Raw genomic sequence first — 20,933 nt, forward strand, 5'->3', positions numbered from 1 at the left:
TTCGGTGAATTTTGAGCTACCATACGCGGTGAGATATGTGATCCAACGACAAGAGTGTGATAACTTTTATAAACTTGAATCCTCTTTATTTATTTTTACTCAAACACAATACATACACAAACACATTAATCAATACATACTCACAAGGACCCACACAAACTACTCTCTACGAGTAGGATCACAGAAGTTTTCTTCACTCTGCAATAATTTATTTGTCCATTAATGCATGCTCTTTATAGAGCCTTTTGATAACCGACACAAACTAATGAAAAAAACCATAACACTTATCTATTAAAAACTGTAATAAAAAACCACCACAAACTGCTCCATATCTCTTTTCCACGTCATTTTCTTCTGCATCAAGTGAGCTTGATCCAAAGTTCCAACACTCCCCCTTGGATCAAGATCTACACATCACAAAAACAATCTTCGTTTTCCCGAGTGCAAAATTGCCCCATTTCGGTTTCTTCAATACGTCTCTCGAGTGCAACACTGCCCCTTCTCGAGTCCGCAAATTCTGGGTTTACAAACCCGACAAACTTACAATAATTTTTTCGATGTCCCGAAATCGTCGCCTTCCGTTGTCGCGAATCTTCTCCGGTTCATCTTCGTTCTTCTTTTTTCTTCTTAAAACAAGCAAATTTGACTGTATTAAAGAAAACACAGTCTTCGCAAAAAATCTTACCAAATCAATCTCTGATTGTTCATCAACAACCGTTTTCTGCACCATCGCTTCTTCAGTCTATATCGGAATCGTCTTCATTGCAACGACTCTCTTTTTTGAACCCAAAAACAAAAACCCAAATCAAATCGTTTTTTCCGACCCATACTAACACAGATCCCAAAAAGACCAACACCGCTCTGATACCATGATAACTTTTATAAACTTGAATCCTCTTTATTTATTTTTACTCAAACACAACACATACACAAACACATTAATCAATACATACTCACAAGGACCCACACAAACTACTCTCTACGAGTAGGATCACAGAAGTTTTCTTCACTCTGCAATAATTTATTTGTCCATTAATACATGCTCTTTATAGAGCCTTTTGATAACCGACACAAACTAATGAAAAAAACCATAACACTTATCTATTAAAAACTGTAATAAAAAACCACCACAAACTGCTCCATATCTCTTTTCCACGTCATTTTCTTCTGCATCAAGTGAGCTTGATCCAAAGTTCCAACACTCCCCCTTGGATCAAGATCTACACATCACAAAAAAACAATCTTCGTTTTCCCGAGTGCAAAATTGCCCCATTTCGGTTTCTTCAATACGTCTCTCGAGTGCAACACTGCCCCTTCTCGAGTCCGCAAATTCTGGGTTTACAAACCCGACAAACTTACAATAATTTTTTCGATGTCCCGAAATCGTCGCCTTCCGTTGTCGCGAATCTTCTCCGGTTCATCTTCGTTCTTCTTTTTTCTTCTTAAAACAAGCAAATTTGACTGTATTAAAGAAAACACAGTCTTCGCAAAAAATCTTACCAAATCAATCTCTGATTGTTCATCAACAACCGTTTTCTGCACCATCGCTTCTTCAGTCTATATCGGAATCGTCTTCATTGCAACGACTCTCTTTTTTGAACCCAAAAACAAAAACCCAAATCAAATCGTTTTTTCCGACCCATACTAACACAGATCCCAAAAAGACCAACACCGCTCTGATACCATGATAACTTTTATAAACTTGAATCCTCTTTATTTATTTTTACTCAAACACAACACATACACAAACACATTAATCAATACATACTCACAAGGACCCACACAAACTACTCTCTACGAGTAGGATCACAGAAGTTTTCTTCACTCTGCAATAATTTATTTGTCCATTAATACATGCTCTTTATAGAGCCTTTTGATAACCGACACAAACTAATGAAAAAAACCATAACACTTATCTATTAAAAACTGTAATAAAAAACCACCACAAACTGCTCCATATCTCTTTTCCACGTCATTTTCTTCTGCATCAAGTGAGCTTGATCCAAAGTTCCAACAAAGTGACTCGTTGCATGATTATTTTGGGTAGCTTGCATGGTGTTAAACGGTAGATCGATAGGGGCCGAATACCGTAATGCGCATGATTGTACCAGGGGTATACATGTATGATGATTTCATGTCTGTAGCTCACTCGTGCGACGCGAATGAAGCATGATTGTGTTTGTCATATAGTCGTGTCGACGCGACAGCCAACGTCATGGACTTGACGGGCGTGGAGGCGCTCCGAGTCACGCCGACTTGACTAGAGTTTATGACTAAACCCTATGGTGGACTCCATACGAGTGTGATTGTATTTCCAGTGTGTCATGGACTTGACGTGTGTAGTCGCATGCGATGTGACGGCCAACGTCATGGACTTAACGGGCATGGAGGCGCTCTTAGTCATGCCGACTTGACTAGGGTTTATGGCAAAACCCTATGGTGGACTCCGTACAGGTGTGATTGTATTTTCGTTGGGTCATGGACTTGACATCGGTGGTCACGAGACGCGAGAAGCGTGTGAGACGCGTGTAGTCGCATGCGATGTGACGGCTAACGTCATGCATGGTGACGGGCGTGTGAGGCGCTCCTAGTTCATGCTGACTTGACTAGGATATATGGCTAAACCCTATGGTGAACTCCATACGAGTGACTGCGATTGATATGATTGTGATGGATGTTATGTGATGATGTTTATTATTGTTCTATGTTGATTATGAATTATCGTTTTAACAATGTTTTCGTTGAGAACGGGTTTACCGTGTTCAACCCGGACTACTCATTAAGCAGTTGTGCTTAGCCCTCGTTGATTAACCTTTTTCAGGTAACGAGGTGCACGAGTAACTATTGGATAGCGAATGAAGAGGAGACAACATCATGTACGAACTTGATTTGTGTTAAACTTGAAAACGATGTTTTCCTTTGCGTTGTATTTTAAGATCGGACGTGTGATAATTAAAGGTTGTATTAAACTATTCCGCTGCGTATTTGTGAAATAAAAGTTTTTAAATTCCCGTATTTCGGTTTGGTATTATTTTATTGGCTTTAGTCCATATGGCGCATCATGTTCATGGGAAGCAGGATTCGGGTGTCACAGTGAGAGTGAGAATTCACACAGGTTGTGTGTTGAATCAGTAGATTTCGTGTCATAGGAGGGTTAACACTCAGGGGGAGTGTGGTGTGTATGGGTTTTACTGCAACTATCTCTATGTTGTAGTAGTCAGATTTCCTTTAATGAAAAGAATTGATTTTGAGTGACATCTGAGTGCGTCACTTATTTCATATTGCATTCTCCATATGAACCCTGTACTTCCAAGTCCTTAGATCTGCGTTGCCCGATTTGATCCGAAAAATACACACACAACTTGAATGTAATTGCACAAGAGATTAACGTGTTCGGATTCGTTGAAGGAATCCTTCTCATGGCCGAAGAGTTAGCTTGGCAATCCACTATATACTCCGTGTGTTACAGAATCAATCGTCTTACAAGAATCGCCTTTGAAATATGAAGAAGATACAAGAGAAAGAAAAATGACGAGGAAAAAATTGATTGAAACTAAGGTTTGCCTCTGGTTTTAATGGTGATGAAGACGACGCAACAGAATAACGAATTTAGCCTGCCATATTTGCTAACTCTCCGACAGCCATTGTCTACTCCTCAGTGACTTGGAGCAAGTTCAGCGCTTCTCTGAACTTACTCACTGGAAGAGATTTTGTTAGCATATCAGCTGGATTCTCTTCAATCTTCACCTTGAGTACCTGTATTTTTCCTTTTGCCATTACATCTGTGAGAAAATGTAATCTGACATCAATATGCTTGGTCCTTTCGTGATGAACGTTGTTTTTGGCAAGGCATATCGCACTCTGTGAATCACAATACACCGTCACTGATTTTTGTTCAATTCCCAACTCGTTAACCAACCCTCGGAGCCAAATTGCTTCTTTAATTGTTTCTGTCAATGCCATATACTCTGCTTTTGTGGTAGATAGTGCTACAATGTGTTGCAGACTTGAACGCCAACTGATAGTGTTGCCACCAATGGTGAAAACGTAACCTGCAATCGACCTTCTTCTATCCAAATCAGAATCATAGTCAGCATCACAAAAGCCTGTTACCTGCAATTCCTTAGCTCGAGTATACTTCAAACCTAAACCAACGCTTCCTTTGACATATCTCATTACTCATTTTACCGCTTCCCAATGAACTTTACCTGGTCTGCTCATGAAAAGGCAGATTAGTCCTACTGCATAAGCTAGATCAGGTCTTGACCCGATCATTCCATGCATGTTTTGCGTGGTTGAACAAGTGTGGGTCATATTGATTTCTTTTAAAATATATATGTGTTAGGTTTTTAATTGCATCTTAAAGTTGTATTGAATGTGAACCAAGATAGATTTCTTTCCAAATATATTAGATTCTTTCTTATTTAGTGAAAAAAATTCTTTCTTATTTTATAACGTTGTGAGTAAGGAAATAAAAAACTATAAATAAACCATGCATCGGAAATAAAAAAAACCCACGTCTTCTCTCATGTACAATTCACATGAACCATGCATCGGAAACGTATATTTCCATCATAAATAGTCCTTGTTAATAGAAAAAAAAACGTGTATATATATATATACACATACTCACACAATCAAAAGAAATATTTCCATTTGTTTTTTTAAGAAAATTATAAACGAAAAATACAGTATTTTTTTCTGGTCTTAATTTAATATATATACTTTTGTTTAGCTACAAAATACTTGTACAATTAGTTTATCCCAAAACAAATCCTATATATTTAAATTATTGCCCAAAAAATCCCTACCATCAAATAATTGCCACATAAATACTATGTGTCGACGAAAAATTTTAACCTCTCCAAATTACCGCCACATCATCACCACATAAGAATAAAATTAAAAATTAATAAATAATAAAAAAATTAATAATAATAAATTAATAAAATAAAAAATAAAAAATAAAAAATTGAATAATAAAAATATACACATACACATACATACATACATACATACATACATACATACATACATGTACATAACATACATATATAGATATACACATACATGCATATATATACATACATATACATATACATATATACACGCATATATATATACATATATACACATACATATAGACATACATATATATATTAATACATATATACATATATATATATACATATACATACATACATATATATATACACATATATATATATATATGCATACAACAACGATGAAAATATGATAATCAAGTGCTCTACAAGTGCTCTACATGTTTTTGAATCAGATTCATGTAGGGTTCTCATCTACCTTCTCTTACCGCTCAACAACAGATCATCCGAAGTATAAAATGGCAGCATGATCATAATCATAAAAAAAAAGGCTAAAACTTTCTCGAAAAGGCAAAGGTAACACAAAAGAGAGTTACTAACAGGTTATTTGCTTCTAGAATCTGACGTTAATGCCTTGTTGAAAATCAGATTCTTGAAGTTAACTGAGAAAGAAGATAGTTCGGCTTGTCTTGAAATTTGAAGAGAGAAAAGAGAAGTACCTAGCTTAAGATATCGTCTCCCTCGGCAAATGTTTGCCCCTGTTGTTTTCTTAGCAACAAACTCAACCGCATGAAAAAAGGTGGAAGAAGCTACGCATAAATAAACAATCAGAACACCAGCAATGAAAATCTAACAAGCAAGTGTAAAGCTTTTAACTCGTGGCAAATAATATGCAAAATATATACATTTTCAATCTATACCAAGTTTTGTCAACATCTAAATCAGATTCTTGTTGGTTCCTCATCTGCTTCCTGTTACAACTCAACCACATACAATCCGAGGCATAAAAAAGCAACATGATCATGATCATTAAAGAGACAGACCAAATCATTCTTGAAAAGGGATAAATCCAATATAAGAGGGAGTTACTTACGGAGTATTTGTCTGTTGAACATCATATTCTACAAGCTAGTTTAGGAAGAAGACATATGTTGGCCTGGCTCTCCAAACACAATAACAAATTCAAGTTTGAAGAGAAGAAACCTAAAGATAGCGTCTTCCTCTGCAAAAGGTAAAAACAACACAAAAGATACAACTACTGACATGTTATTTGCTTCTAGATTCTGATGTTATTTGCTTGTTGAAAATCAGATTCTAGAAGCTAATTGAGGAAGAAGACACATCGGATTGTCTATCGTAACAAAATAAGAAATTGAATTTTGAAGAGAAAAAACAGAAGTACCTAACTTAAGATATTGTCTCCCTCGGCAGAAGTTGCCCACATGTTTGCTTTTGTCTTTCGCCCCTGTTGTTTTCTTAGCAACAAACTCAACCACATGAAAACATTTGGTGGATGAAGCTACAAATCAATAAAAGATCAGAAAAGCAGCGATGAAAATCTAACAAGCAAGTGTTCTACGCGTTTCTAAAGCTGTAAACATGCAAAATATATACATTTTCAACCAAGTTTTGCCATTTTCTAAATCAGATTCTTATTGGTTCTTCATCTACTTTCTGTTACAACTACACAACATATAATCCAAAGCATTAAAAAAAAGCAGCATGATCATAATTTTTAAAGAAACAGACCAAAACATTCTCAAAAAGGGAAAAATCCAATACCAAGAGAGTTACTTACGGGGTATTTATCTGTAGAACATCATATTTTAAAAGCTAGGTTTGCAAGAAGACAGATATTGGCTTGACTCTCAAAACAAAATAAGAAATTCAATTTAGAAGATGAAAAAAATAAATGTACCTACCTTAAGATATCGTCTCCTTCTGCGGATGTTGATGTTTGCTGTCTTGCTTGTTGTTTAAATTGCAAAAATTTCAACCACGTGGAATCCATAGGACGAAGAAGCAAACATCAATACCATAGGAGAAGAAGCAAACATCAATACAAGGACATAACAAAAATGATGAAAACTGTTGGTTTTTTATTATTGGTTCAAGTCTAAAAACACAATAAAGAAAGTGGAAGCGGTGGTTTACGGAAGTTATGGAAAGTAGGGAAGTTGAAGAATTGGTTTTAGAGATAAGTTATCTTGTAGTTTTGTATCAGTTTTCTAAGTGTCTATATATATGATAGGAACTATGTTATAGAAAAATGTCCTTTTTCGTTCAAAGCATAGAGACTATGAAGATCTCTCTGAAAGGATCGAAGAGGATCAATTGTGAGTGAAAAGTGTGTCTAAATTATGTTGGTGTTGTATATTTATGTTGTAATAAGAGAGTTTTGTTTTATAAAAGTTATCATGGTATCAGAGCGTCTAATGGTCTTTTTGGGATTTGTGGGAGTATGGGTCGGAAAAAAAACGATTTGATTTGGGTTTTTGTTTTTGGGTTTGTAAGAAAAAGAAGAGATTGTTTTCTCGTTTGTTTAGAGTAAAGAGTGCGAATAAGGGTTACTTTCCAAGAGAAACATCGAGGAGCAACATCGAAGAATGATGGTGATAGGTGGTGTTGTCGTGCATTACGGTGGAGCACGTGACAGCCACATACTGATCGAGTTTGTGAAACCAACAAGATACGATCTTATATGATTCATTTAGACGATGCAGAAACTGCGATTTCGGTTGTACCGATCGTAGTATGTTGCGAAAAAAATGATGCTTCCAAGGAGGAGCAATGTGCTATAGGAAAAGTTTGAAGATTGAAACGTGTTTGGCGACATTGAACCAAGGAGGAGTTTGTTGGTTTTTTATTATTGGTTCAAGTCTAAAAACACAATAAAGAAAGTGGAAGCGGTGGTTTACGGAAGTTATGGAAAGTAGGGAAGTTGAAGAATTGGTTTTAGAGATAAGTTATCTTGTAGTTTTGTATCAGTTTTCTAAGTGTCTATATATATGATAGGAACTATGTTATAGAAAAATGTCCTTTTTCGTTCAAAGCATAGAGACTATGAAGATCTCTCTGAAAGGATCGAAGAGGATCAATTGTGAGTGAAAAGTGTGTCTAAATTATGTTGGTGTTGTATATTTATGTTGTAATAAGAGAGTTTTGTTTTATAAAAGTTATCATGGTAAAAGAATACAGAGAGTTGCAGTTTGTTTATTATTGTTCTCTTTGTCTTTTATGTGTGAGTATTTTTGTGTATTCAAAGGAGAGGGAGAGAGAATCTCTCTGAGAGGAATACGCCAAAGACAAGGGTGTGATAATGTATTTGTGTGGGTCATATGTGAGCGGTTTTGATCTTTCGGGATCTGTGAGTGTTTTTTTTTTGAAAAAGTGAAAACGAAATGGATCAAAATGTTGGTGTCAGTGTAACTCTCCCCGTTCCGGTGTTTGATGGTGAGAATTATCAAGTCTGGGTTGTGAAGATGAAAGCGTTTTTGAAGGGTTCAGATCTGTGGGAAGCCGTAGAAGAGGACTATGAAGTTACTCCGTTGGGTGCTAATCCTACAGCGAATCAAATAAAGTTGTACAAGGAGAGAATGGCGAGTAAAGCAAAGGCCATGTCTTGCATCTTCTCGGCAGTGTCACCGTCGATCTTCACGAAGATCATGGGGTTGGAGTCTGCCAAAGAGATGTGGGATTTCTTGAAGAAGGAGTATGAAGGGGACGAAAAAATCAACGGAATGAAAGTCATGAATTTGTTGCGAGAGTTCGAGCGACAACAAATGAAGGGAAGCGAGTCAATAAAAGATTATGTCGATCGTCTTGTCGATATAATCAACAAGGTAAGAATTCTTGGCACTAAAGTTGAAGATGTTAAGATTGTGCAGAAAATTCTGGTTTCTATACCGGAAAAGTTTGAAGCAACGGTTGCATCTTTGGAAAACACTAAAGATATGTCAAAAATCAAGCTCTCAGAGGTTCTTAGTGCCCTTCAAGCGCAAGAACAAAGAAGGCTTATGAGAAAGGAGGATTCGGTGGAAGGTGCTTTAATAGCAAAAGCAAGAATAAATTATGCACGAAATGAAAAATTTGGTGAGCAATCCATTGAACCGTGCAAACATTGTGGTAAGAAAGGTCATCCATATTGGAGATGTTGGAAAAGACCCGATGTTAAATGCAGGAAATGCGGTAAAATGGGACATGTTGAGAAGATTTGCAAAGAAAAGAATACAGAGAGTTGCAGTTTGTTTATTATTGTTCTCTTTGTCTTTTATGTGTGAGTATTTTTGTGTATTCAAAGGAAAGAGTGAGGTGTTAGGCTTACTCTTTAAGAGGAATTCACAATAATCAACAAAAACCTAATAACAATGCTCTACATGTTTCTGAATCTTTTAACATTGGGTAAATAATATGCAAAATTTATACGCTTTAAATGTAGATCAAGTTTTGCCTGACTTCTGAATCAGTTTCATGTTAGGGTCCTCTTCTACCTTCCCATACATCTCAACAACAAATCAACCGAAATATAAAAAGCTAGCATGATCATAAAAGTTACAACTACTGACATGTTATTTGCTTCTAGATTCCGACCCCAATCAAATCACATCTCTAGGTCTTAACTCATAATCTCCAACATCTTGGTCGTAATATTCCTCGGTTCCCACAGAACTCAAATGAGGACTTGTCGTAAATCCTTCTTTCTCTACTGGACTTTTCTTCAAGTTCTCTTGCACTGTGGCCCTTGGCGTAGATCTGTCCTTATCTATAGGATTTGTCCCCAAGTTCTTCTGAACTGTCGGACTTGCCATAAATCCCTCTTTGTCCATTGGACCTATCCTCAAGCTCTCCTACTCTTTCCCAATGAACCCGACCTCTTTTAAAAGACTTCTCACAACATCGATGATTCTGATCTCGACTGCTTTTATTTTTAGCCTTAAGTGCTTCTTGACTTGGCACTCCCGCTACTCTTTGTCATCCCCCTTGTAGTATTTGTTGTGGTTGGAGTCCTTGTTATGGTAGTTATTCTTCTTCTCGTCGTTTCCTTCTTTAGTATACTCTTAATTCATTGAAAATAGATGTCACTTATTTTTACTATATTCAATCATGTGACCATGACATCAACAGACCATGGTACCACATGAAACCTGTGACCAAGTCTTATTTTGTGTGTACCTTTGATTTATTGTCAATCTTGTTTATTACAGTGCTGAACGTCCATCTGACATTTGATTTGATTGACTTCTTGCACATCTTGGGACACGTCGGATTTGCTTCGTCAGCGTCTTTGTACATTCCGTTGGCACACAAGTTCGAGATACATTCGAAAGGAAACAACTGTAATATAATGTTTAAATATTATATCCCAAAAAAAGATCAAGTAATAAGATAACTTTTAATTAATAAATATAGTGAAAATCACTTACCATAAGAGTTATTATTATCCCCCGCCAGTGTCATTTTTTCTTCGGTATTTCACTTGCAAAGCTCTTTTCTACTTGATCAATCATTTTATCAAATGTATAACGTCCCCAGATAAACATTTCACAGAAATCAAATCATCTACCATGTCCACCAAATCATGGTTTATATACTCATCTGTTGTGGCATGATTCATTATTCCTCCAAACAACATGACAATAGTAAGTTTCTTCCGAACCCTTTGATTTTCTCTAATTGTTTTATCACGCTTTCCTTAGACACCTTTCGTTTTCCAAAAATCTTGACTTTGAACTAATTTTCCCTCATATATTCCCATCTTACCAGATACTCACCGCATTTCAATCCGGATATGAGAGCGTGCTCGACGATGAATGGTGTGGCCATTAGATACTCCATCGTCGAGCACGCTCTCATATCCGGATTAAAATGCGGTGAATATCCAGTTGGATTAAAATATATGAGGAAAAACCAGTTCAGAGTCAAGACTTTTGGAAAGCGAAAGGTGTCTAAGGAAAGCATGATAAGACAACTAGTGAAGACGCCAAGTCAAAGGGTTGTCGATTGAAAGAAACTGGCTATTGTCATGTTGTTTGGAAGAATACTGGATCATGCCACAGTAGATGAGTATATAAACCATGATTTGGTAGACATGGTAGGTGCTTTGGATTTCTGTGAAAGAGTTACTTGGAGACGTTATACATTTGATAAAATTATTGATCAAATAAAAAAAACTTCGCAAATGGAACACCGAAGAAAAAATGGCACTGTCGGGGTTTATATAATACCTTTATGGTAAGTGATTTTCACAATATGTATTAATTAAAAGTTGTCTTGTAACTTGATCTATTTTTAGAATATAATATTTAAACATTTTATTACAGTTGCTTCCTTTCGAATGTATCTCAAACTTGGTTGCCAACGGAATGTATAAAGACGTTGACGAAACGCATCCGATGTGTCACATGATATGCAATAAGTCAATCAAATCAAATGTCAGATGGACATTCAACACTGTAATAAACAAGATTGGCACTAAATCAAAGGTACGCACAAAATAAGACGTGGTCACTTGGTCACAGGTTTCATGTGCACGTTACAATGGTCACATGGTCACAGGTTTTATGTTCATATGGTGGTATCATGTTCATATAATCACATGATACCATGGTCACAGGTACCATGTCACAGGGTCACATGATTGCATATAGTAACAATAAGTGGCATCTATTTTCAGGGAATTAACAGTATACTAAAGAAGGGAGTGATAGAAGAAACACTTCTTTTTTATCCGGAAGATTTTGATGGAAGTACAGATCCAACGGTTAAGTTTTGGATGCAATATCTCGACACGAATTCATAAAGCATATACTGAAGAAATTCCATGAATGAAAATTCGTTCTAGAAAGTCTTCTAAGAAGAAAAAGAAGGTGAAAAGTATGATAGATGAAGAAGAAATAGAAGTTGAGCGACGAAAAGAAAAAGAACAAGAATAAGAACAACAACAACGAGTTAGCATAAAGGTGGGGAATGATCGCCGGTGTAAATGGCACGGATAAGGAGTGACTCCCCGAATACCACTAGACTAGAGAGGTACATTAATGAATCGAACGCAAAAGAATGAAAGAGATCCGAGAGCTATGTAGGTATAGAACTGTACAGTCATGATAACTTACAAGAATTGATTGAGCTACTCATACCAATAAGATGCAACCACCTTTTCGGTTTCCTATCTCGGAAGAACTTCAAAATTAAGTGTGCTCGATCTGGAGCAATCTAAGGATAGGTGACTCACTGGGAAGTGTTTCTCGATATGCATACGAGTGAGGACAAAACACGTTGAAAGGTCTCGTGTTGGTGTGTGACGGCAGTTTCAACTTTCGTTAGCGACCTCGAAGCGTTATACAAAGTACGCTAAAATATCTCGTGAAACATTCTGCACTGGTGTCGCGACGTTACAGTTATAATGCTTATTTTTTTTATTATTCGAATACCAACCCAAACCCGAACTCGAGTTTTGGGGTTTAGACATATTGAAATCCGGTCTCTAAATTGTTATAAGGCGGGTAATCAACTCCAAAATCCGACCCTATAGACTTTGGACTTGAGTTCGGATTCGAGTCGGTCCGCATCTCGATCTGAGTCCGACCGAAAACACAGAAATTTTCAGACCAAGATTTTATGCTTGAAACCCGCTATTTTTTAGGCCAGGCTGGGGTTCGGACCAAAATTGACATCCTATTATGAATCCAAACCACGTAAAAAAAGAGAGAGAAAGCTTGGACATTTCATATATAGCTTTCTCAAAGCATGGTAGAGGCTTGATCTCAATCTATAAGCATGGTAGAGGCTTGAACTTTTGTGTATAAATTTCATCCCAATCTATACCAAGTTTTTTTAAGGATGTTAAATGGATCAGCCCGATCTAACCCGAGTCTGTACTTAGTTTGAGGGTTTCAAGTTCGAGCTCAGATCGACCCGAATTTTTTCGGACTTATAAAACTGTCCAAATTCCAACTTTCCTAATTTGGGAAAAATCACATAAAAGAGAAACTTACTTGTATGTTTGCTTTCTCCCCTCTTGCTTTCTTTGCACCAAAGTCAACCACATGAGACCATTAGGAGGAAGAAGCTACATATCACTAAACGATCAGAACTGCAACAATGAAAATCTAACAAGCAAGTGTTCTACGAGTTTTTGAAGCTTATAACAGTGATGAAAATCTAACAAGCAAGTCTAAAAGACTAAAACTTTCACGAAAACAGATCATCCGAAGTATAAAAAGGCAGCATGGTCATAATAATAAAAAAAAACTAAAACTTTCTCGAAAAGGTAAAGGTAACACAACAGAGGGAGTTATTTGCTTCTAGAATCTGATGTCAATTCCTTGTTGAAAATCAGATTCTAGAAGCTAACTGAGGAAGAAGACAGTTCGACTTGTCTTGAATTTTGAAGATACAAAAGAGAAGTACCTAGCTTCAGATATTGTCTCCCTCGGCAGATGTTTTCTTAGCAACAAACTCAACCCCATGAAAATCTTAGGTGGAAGAAGCTATGCATCAATAAACGGTCATAACAACAGCAATGCAAATCTAACAAGTGTTCTAAGCGTTTCTGAAGCTTTTACACAAGGTAAATAAAATACAAAATATATACATTTTCAATATATACCAAGTTTTGTCAATTTCTAAATCAGATTCTTATTGGTTCCTAATCTAATCCCTGTTACAACTCAACCACATATCATCCCAGACATAAAAAAAGCAGCATAATCATGATCATTAAAGAAACAGATTAAAACTATCCCATAAAAGAGAGAGTTACTTACAGGGTGTTTGCCTGTGGATCATCATATTCCAGAAGAAAACTGAGGAAGAAGAAGACACTCTCCTAACAAAATAAGAAATTGAATTTTGAAGAGGAAAAAGAAAAGTACCTAACTCCAGATATTATCTTCCTCGGTAATTCTAGTGATTGCCGAAGAAATCTTCTCGGGAGGTCGATGAGATTTCGCATTGTTGTTCAAGTATAGATGTCGGTTTCTATATTGTCTTGGTGGGGCTGAGCTCAGTCTCGCCTGTGGTACCTGCATACTATTATATTTCCATACATAAAGATTAACAGTCAAAATGAAGGAGAAAAGGAATGTTCTTCATTATGGATCTCTAAATATTTAAGAAGGCAACTCATTTCCTTTTTTCTTGGTTGATTCAAAATGTCCATTTATTTAAGTTCTGGAAATGCTTGGGACTGAATACAAATATCACAGCATCGTTTAAACAGATTTCGGTTTTACCTTTATCTGAAAAATGGTCGTATAAATGATCTTCCATTCTCCATTGAGTATACCAGAATTCAGAGGCGCCTTGGTAGGATTAACCGCGTCCAGCTTCCGCACTATCTGTCCAAACCTTAACCAGAGAGAAAAGGCACTATCGTATGATAGATTTGATTACCAAGAACAAACTTGTATATTGCATTCTCCATGTGAACCCTAACTAGCATTGCTAATGTATCATCCATAATTAGGAACCATGTTTTACTACCATGAACCAGTGCCCATCGATTTGACTTTCGAAACTGCTCTCAAGGTTCTGGATTCTAACAGACTGGTCCTCAAATCAATACTTTACTATCAGATTAACTTCGAGCTAATTCTAAGACTCATCATAGTGTACCCTGAAAAGTTCTTGTTCCAGTCTATCATAGCCACACTGTGAATCAAAAGGAAAGGAAAAGAGAACCTGATCAACAAGGAGCTTGTCATCGGGCATGGCAGCGGCGCCGCTGTCGAGGGAGGGCGATGGCCTCGAAAAGGTCTGGATTGAGCGTCTCGGCCTCCTTTTCGTCAGAATCGCCTGAAAGTAAAAGCGGCCGGAGTTTTCAACCTCTTGCGGTCATCGTCGGTTCGGACACTGAGCTGTATCCTTGTCGGCAGAGCAAACCCAATGTCCCGCTTCGCGAATCTGTGATGCCGTGAAACAGGTGACATGAGAATCTCGCTCTTGAAGCATGTAGGCAACGCCGGAGGCATCTGCGATTCTTCTGGATTAATGGAGACGATTCGCCGGAGAAACTGCACTTCTTGATCGATCTTGGCTCCGCTCCAATCTCAAATTTGAATTTTGAAACCCAAGGCCATTTCTGATTATGACTGTGACTCTCTTTTTAAGACAAATACAGAGGAAACGTTTACTTACATTACAGGAACTAATTTTCATTTATTATTTATTGGATTTTCCATGTCATCATATCGTAGCTCCAACGGCTAGTTGATTTCAGCGTTGGGTCTTTCTCTTTCCCAGGTCATCATATTTATTTGCTCTGAAGCTTCGGACTTGGAGAAAGGGTTCGATGACGCAGGGATTTGGAGAAGCGAATTCGAGAAAGTCTCCGTCTTCTTCAAAGAGATTCATTCATCTCTTCTTCATGCAGATTAACCCACGCTTGGATTCCTCCAGGCTCCTTCGTACACCAACATGTTCTTCTGTTGAACAGACGGAACTCTGACCCGTGTCGGTTTTCCCCATCCGAAGACCGTTTCGTACAGACCGAACCGACAGACGCTCGAGAAGATGCAGAAACCGTACTCCCCACTCGCGATCATGTCCCCTGTTTCTTTCTGGTGGTCGCAGGTGATGTCCGGAGCTTCTGCTTCAAGGAAATCAACACCCGAGTTGTTGCAATCGATGCTAACGTTCCCTTTGATTAAAGGGTAGAAATGAGTTATTATCTCCGACACCGATTTTTTCGACTTCTGCAGCTTGTCTGAATAGAAGAAGACCATAGGGCCAAAGATCGTAGGACCAAACAAACTGTCATGAAATTTCATATTAAAATGGATGGATTTATTTTTTATTACGATTTTATATTAAAATGTCATGAAATTTCATCCCATTCCACTTTTAAAAAAAATTGAAATGTCTTTGTATCAAAATCGATCCATGAGCAACTTATCAGCCTAATTCGTGAAAAGTTTGGCAAATGGAGGAGGAAATATCTATATATAAGACAATGTGGAAAAAATATATATAAGTCAATGTAGTTTCGTACATCTTATTATAGAGTTATGTCGTTGAATGTGACCCAAAATTGATTTCTTCTTAAATGTATTATGTTAGGTATTTAATTATATTATACAGTTTATATTTGTTTGAATGTGATCCAATGTTGATTTCTTCTATAATCTATTAGGTTCTATGTGTTAGTGCAATTATTTGTACTCGGAAATTTTGGTTGTTAAGTGTTTGTTTCACGTTCAACTAATGGAATCAAATCCGAAGACATAAAGACAATAAGATTAGAGATGAGATTCTAAGAGATTATGTCAATAAATTTGAGAGATTTCATAAGAACAATCTGAAAAGATTTCATAAGAACAATCTTGAGATAAACTTGAAGAGTGGAAGATAAAGTTAAAGACTTGAAGCATTTGAGATACAGATGGAATTTTAAAGATAGATACGAAATTGGAACGAATCAAGGAGGATTTTATCAGATCAATTCGTCAAGATTTCGTCAAGATTTAGGGTAAGAAAGAGAAACCTATATAATAAGACACAAAGTACAAATCAGCTCTTACGGGGAGCGCATATTTTATTTAAGAGAGTTTCGAGACCTATTCGAAAAATCTCTTTGTGCTATCCATGTTGATTTTTTTTTTGTAATCGGATATTTTGGACCAAAGATCATATAATTAATCCCGCAGTCGGAAGTCAGTCATTCGATTTGATTATACGTTACCTCTCCAAACTTGAGATTCGAATTTGATACGGGATATGTTTCCGTTTCACCGGTTGAACGATCCAGATTTGGATCATGTTGATTTCTTTCGAAATATATATGTGCTAAGTATTTAATTGCTATCTTAAAGTTGTATTATCTGAATGTGAACTAAGATGGATTTTTTTCCAAATATATTAGATTCTTTCTTATCTGGTGAAAAAAAAAAGATTCTTTCTTATTTTAACATTGTGAATAAGGAAATAAATAACGCTTCTCTCAAGTTCAATTCACATGAAAAAGGTATATTTTCATCATGCTATTGGCTATTTACCATATATACCAACATTAGAACTTCCTTTTTTTTGTTTCTTATCCTAAATTTATTTCTTCTAAAACAAATAGTCCTTAATAAGAGAAAAACATTTTACCAAAACAAATAGTCCTTAACCAGAGAAAAATAACGTGTATATATATACATATACTCACACAAACAAAAGAAATATTTCCATTTGTTTTTTTCTAAGAATTTTTTAAAAAAAAAAAAAGCATGAGGATCTCGGTCGTGGTTGGTGTATCCGTGTTTCTATGCATATTGAAGAGTTGTGTCTCGGAGTTTCCGAGGTTCGAACATCGTTCGACCAAAGAAGATGGCTCTCTTAGCTTTCTTGTTGTCGGAGATTGGGGACGCAAGGGACAGTTCAATCAATCTCGTGTTGCAGATCAGGTATATATATGCACACATATATATATATACACGCGTTCCAGATATTCACCGACGACAACAGCATATGCATATCCCATATCATATAATAAAATAAACGCTAGATTTAGAGAAAATAACAATGGATCATAGAGATTATCATTATCAAGAAACATTCACGTTCAATCTGAAGTCATTTCGGATTACAATTTCAGTTTTTTTTACTAGAATTCAGTCTTTTATTACGGTAATTAAGAAAAATAACGACTGTTGGTGTATAATAATTGAGGTGATTAGTAACGAACGTTTTTTTTTTTTTTTTTTTTTGGGGCAGATGGGAAGGATGGGGCAAGAGCTCGACATAGATTTTGTGATATCGTCGGGAGATAACTTCTATGACAATGGCTTAACCGGAGTCGATGACACTAACTTCGAAGAATCCTTCACCAACATCTACACTCATCCAAGCCTCCAGAAACAGTGGTATAGTGGTAATTTTCACCTCCTCAATAAATAAATATATATATATAAATCAGGAAAAATCCCAAAATTTAAACTCCATTTTTTGTCAAATAAAACTCAAATTTTATAAATGGTCTTTTTTTAACCTAATTGATGACCTAATATTTCTATATCATACGTATTAATTTGTGATTTGAGTGAGCAGTACACGTCAGCATCTCAATCAAAGTCACAAATTCTCACGTCAGCAGTTGGATTTAAAAATGACAAATTTTATAAAGTTCAGATTTTTTCCAACAAAGAATGAGTTCGGTTTTTATTTAAAAAAATAGAGTTTATATTTTTTTTTTCTGGGAAAATTAAAAAGTTTGGGTATTTGTTTTGGAAGTTTCTCTGTAAATTATGTAATTAGGACTACAAAATTGTCATTTCCAATATCTAAATGATAATACCCATTTTCTGAAAAATGTGACAACAGTGTTGGGAAATCATGATTATTTGGGAGACGTTGAAGCACAGCTAAGTGACGCTCTTGTCAAGAAGGACAAGAGATGGCTTTGTCGTAGATCTTTCGTTTTGGTCACGACCAAAGGGTTGGTCGATTTTTTCTTCGTGGACACAACTCCCTTTGTCAACAAGTACTACAACGACACGAAAATGCGTATCTTCAACTCGAAGCCAGTCTTGCCAAGAAAACAGTATCTCGCAAACCTGTTGCATGTAGTTACACCCCATATTTTACATCCTTTATTTTTTAAAATATGATCAATATTATATATATATATATACATATGTATATATCATATAAATCTTTGTTTTGAACATTTTCTTTTCCAGGATTTAGAATTGGGTTTAAAAAGGTCACGTGCCACATGGAAAATCGTCGTGGGACATCACCCGGTCCTGAGCGCCGGCGCCGAGGGTGTAACCCAGGAGCTCGTGGATCAAGTTCTTCCCCTTCTTGAGGTCATTCTTTATTTATATGTTACTATGTGTTTTCTTTCTTTTATTTTTCTATTTAAAAAATTGTTGTTATTGTTGTTTTTAGGCGAATAACGTGGACATGTACGTAAATGGTCATGACCATTCCCTCCAACATATAATTAGCTCCAAGAAGTAAGTTTCATAAACACGTAACTTTTCACTACAAGATACCATATAACATTCATATGATATGATTACCAACCGCAACCGCGACCATCATCAATAAGAAACTTTAAAAAATAATATCCTTTTTGACAATAAAGTTATTATAAGAAGATTTTGTAATAAATGTGGATTTGCGAGCAGCAAAATCCAATTTTTGACGAGCGGAGGAGGATCAAGGGCGTGGGAGGGAGAGGTAAAGCAATGGGATCCGACAGAACTGAAACTATACTATGATGGGCAAGGCTTCATGTCATTCCAAATCACACCCTTGAACACCAAGTTCGTGTACTATGACGTGGACGGCAAAGTTCTTCACGAATGGACTTTGTCTAAAGAAGAAACTCTAATCTGATATCTCCAAGCTTAATAAATCGGTTTATTTTCATGCATCTTCTGTTTGTAATGGGATTGATGTGTGTTCGTTTTCCATTTGGGGTTTTGATGTTTGTTGAAATCATTTCATGTCGAAAGTCAGTATTTGCTTTGCCCGAAATTTGGTAATAATAAGAATCATGAATATGTTTATGTTTATATATATATTTATATATATATATATATATATATATATATATATATGTTTTTTTATATATATATAACAAAAACTTGTCCTATAAAAATTCCTATGGTGAGAAACAAGTTAACGAACATGAAACTGCTGTACACCTTCGGATTTATAGAATTAAAAAGCGTTTTTGTAATGGTTTACCCAAGGCGGGGTTTGAACTCGGGTGGGAGAGCACTCTATACTTCCACCTTATAATTTTGCCGCCCACACTTGGACATAAAAAATACATTCTCGCCATGGTTCTCTTCTATTTATATATCTCTCTCATGCCTTGAAAATATTACGTTAGTTATGCTCGTATAACATTCACCAGAACTTCCTCGTTCCTCTATCTAGGAGATGTAGTTTGAGATAAATTATTGGTGAATTTCTGGATTATAAAAAAACAAAATTAAGGGTAGATCGAATCGCTTACGGAATTGTGATAGTCATTGCGAACGTCTTGGTGGAGGGAAAAAATTATCTTGAAAATAAAACTAAAGAGGAGGGAAAAAGGGTCTATGGATGGATTAAGCTTTGCCCTAAACAAATAAGCATAAAAGTTCGCCCTAAAAAACAAAGACAAAATGAATTTGCCTTCTTATAAATGGAGGGAAAGGAACTTTTTTTTTTATGAGAATGTGCTTCGTATTATCTACCAAAAATGTGGTTTACAGACCCCCAATGGTTAAAAACAACCAAAAGATAACCAATTTCTATAATGATAGAATCACTATAGGACCCAACAACTTACAAAAACTAATGTCAATCTCTCAAGTAGTGTATGTGAGATGATACCAATGCTCAAGCAAACGACATTGTGTGATGTCTTGATGTGCTACATTAGAAGCTAGGAGTGTGTCTCGCATTGTGCGATCTATCTTGCGTCGGATTTCCTGGGTAGTCCGTGTCTTACCCCTGAAGATCTTATTGTTCCGCTCCCTCCACAGTTCATAGACGGACATTTGGGCAAGAAGTTTGACAATAACTGGCTGGCCTATGTCTATAGCGTGTCCCGGATCGTCCACCCACTGTCGACAATCTCGCAGCGTGTCCGGAGGAGATGGCCAGCAAGCCCTTGCCATCGTCTTCCAGATATGAGTGCTAAAGGGGCATGCGAAGAACAAATGGACGTGAGATTCGTCCTCCGCACTGCACAGGATATATCGCGTCGTTATCTGCATTCCTCAGGCTGCCAAGCGATTAGCTGTCGGAAGTTGTCCTTGGATTGTCTGCCAAACAATGTGTTGAATCCGCAGATGTGGGATTCAGAAATTCAGACAGAATTTCCAAAAGAAAAGAAAATTTTTGAAGTGGGTTAAGTCGAGGCTTGTGTTAGACACAATCTCCTCAAGATGAAATTGCCCCGTTATCAAGTGGTTACGGTTTATGGCAATCGTCTCCAAGATACAACGACTTACGATTCTACAAAAGCACCACCTGCTTTAGAGAATCCAACGAACTACAAAAGTTCGGAACTCTTTAGAGAAAGTTTGAGATTATTTCTTTCTGAAAGGAAGAATGTACTCGGAAAAAAATGGGATGCTGAAAATGATCCTATGGGCGCCCTAT

At 36.5% G+C, this 20,933-nt stretch overlaps 1 protein-coding gene across 1 annotated transcript; it reads left to right on the forward strand.

Annotated features, from left to right (window-relative positions):
• Positions 1–17,009: 17,009 nt before the first annotated feature.
• LOC104823531 (purple acid phosphatase 7-like) lies at positions 17,010–19,348 on the forward strand. The gene is made up of 6 exons (XM_010555146.1): positions 17,010–17,230; positions 17,541–17,697; positions 18,147–18,388; positions 18,506–18,634; positions 18,717–18,784; positions 18,959–19,348. Exons 1-6 carry the CDS (start codon positions 17,054–17,056, stop codon positions 19,167–19,169), a joined length of 984 nt encoding a protein of 327 aa, XP_010553448.1. The 5' UTR covers positions 17,010–17,053; the 3' UTR covers positions 19,170–19,348.
• The last annotated feature ends 1,585 nt before the right edge of the window (positions 19,349–20,933 follow it).

This window comes from Tarenaya hassleriana, unplaced genomic scaffold, assembly GCF_000463585.1.
Source record: "Tarenaya hassleriana unplaced genomic scaffold, ASM46358v1 Cleome1, whole genome shotgun sequence".
Lineage (NCBI taxonomy): Eukaryota > Viridiplantae > Streptophyta > Magnoliopsida > Brassicales > Cleomaceae > Tarenaya > Tarenaya hassleriana.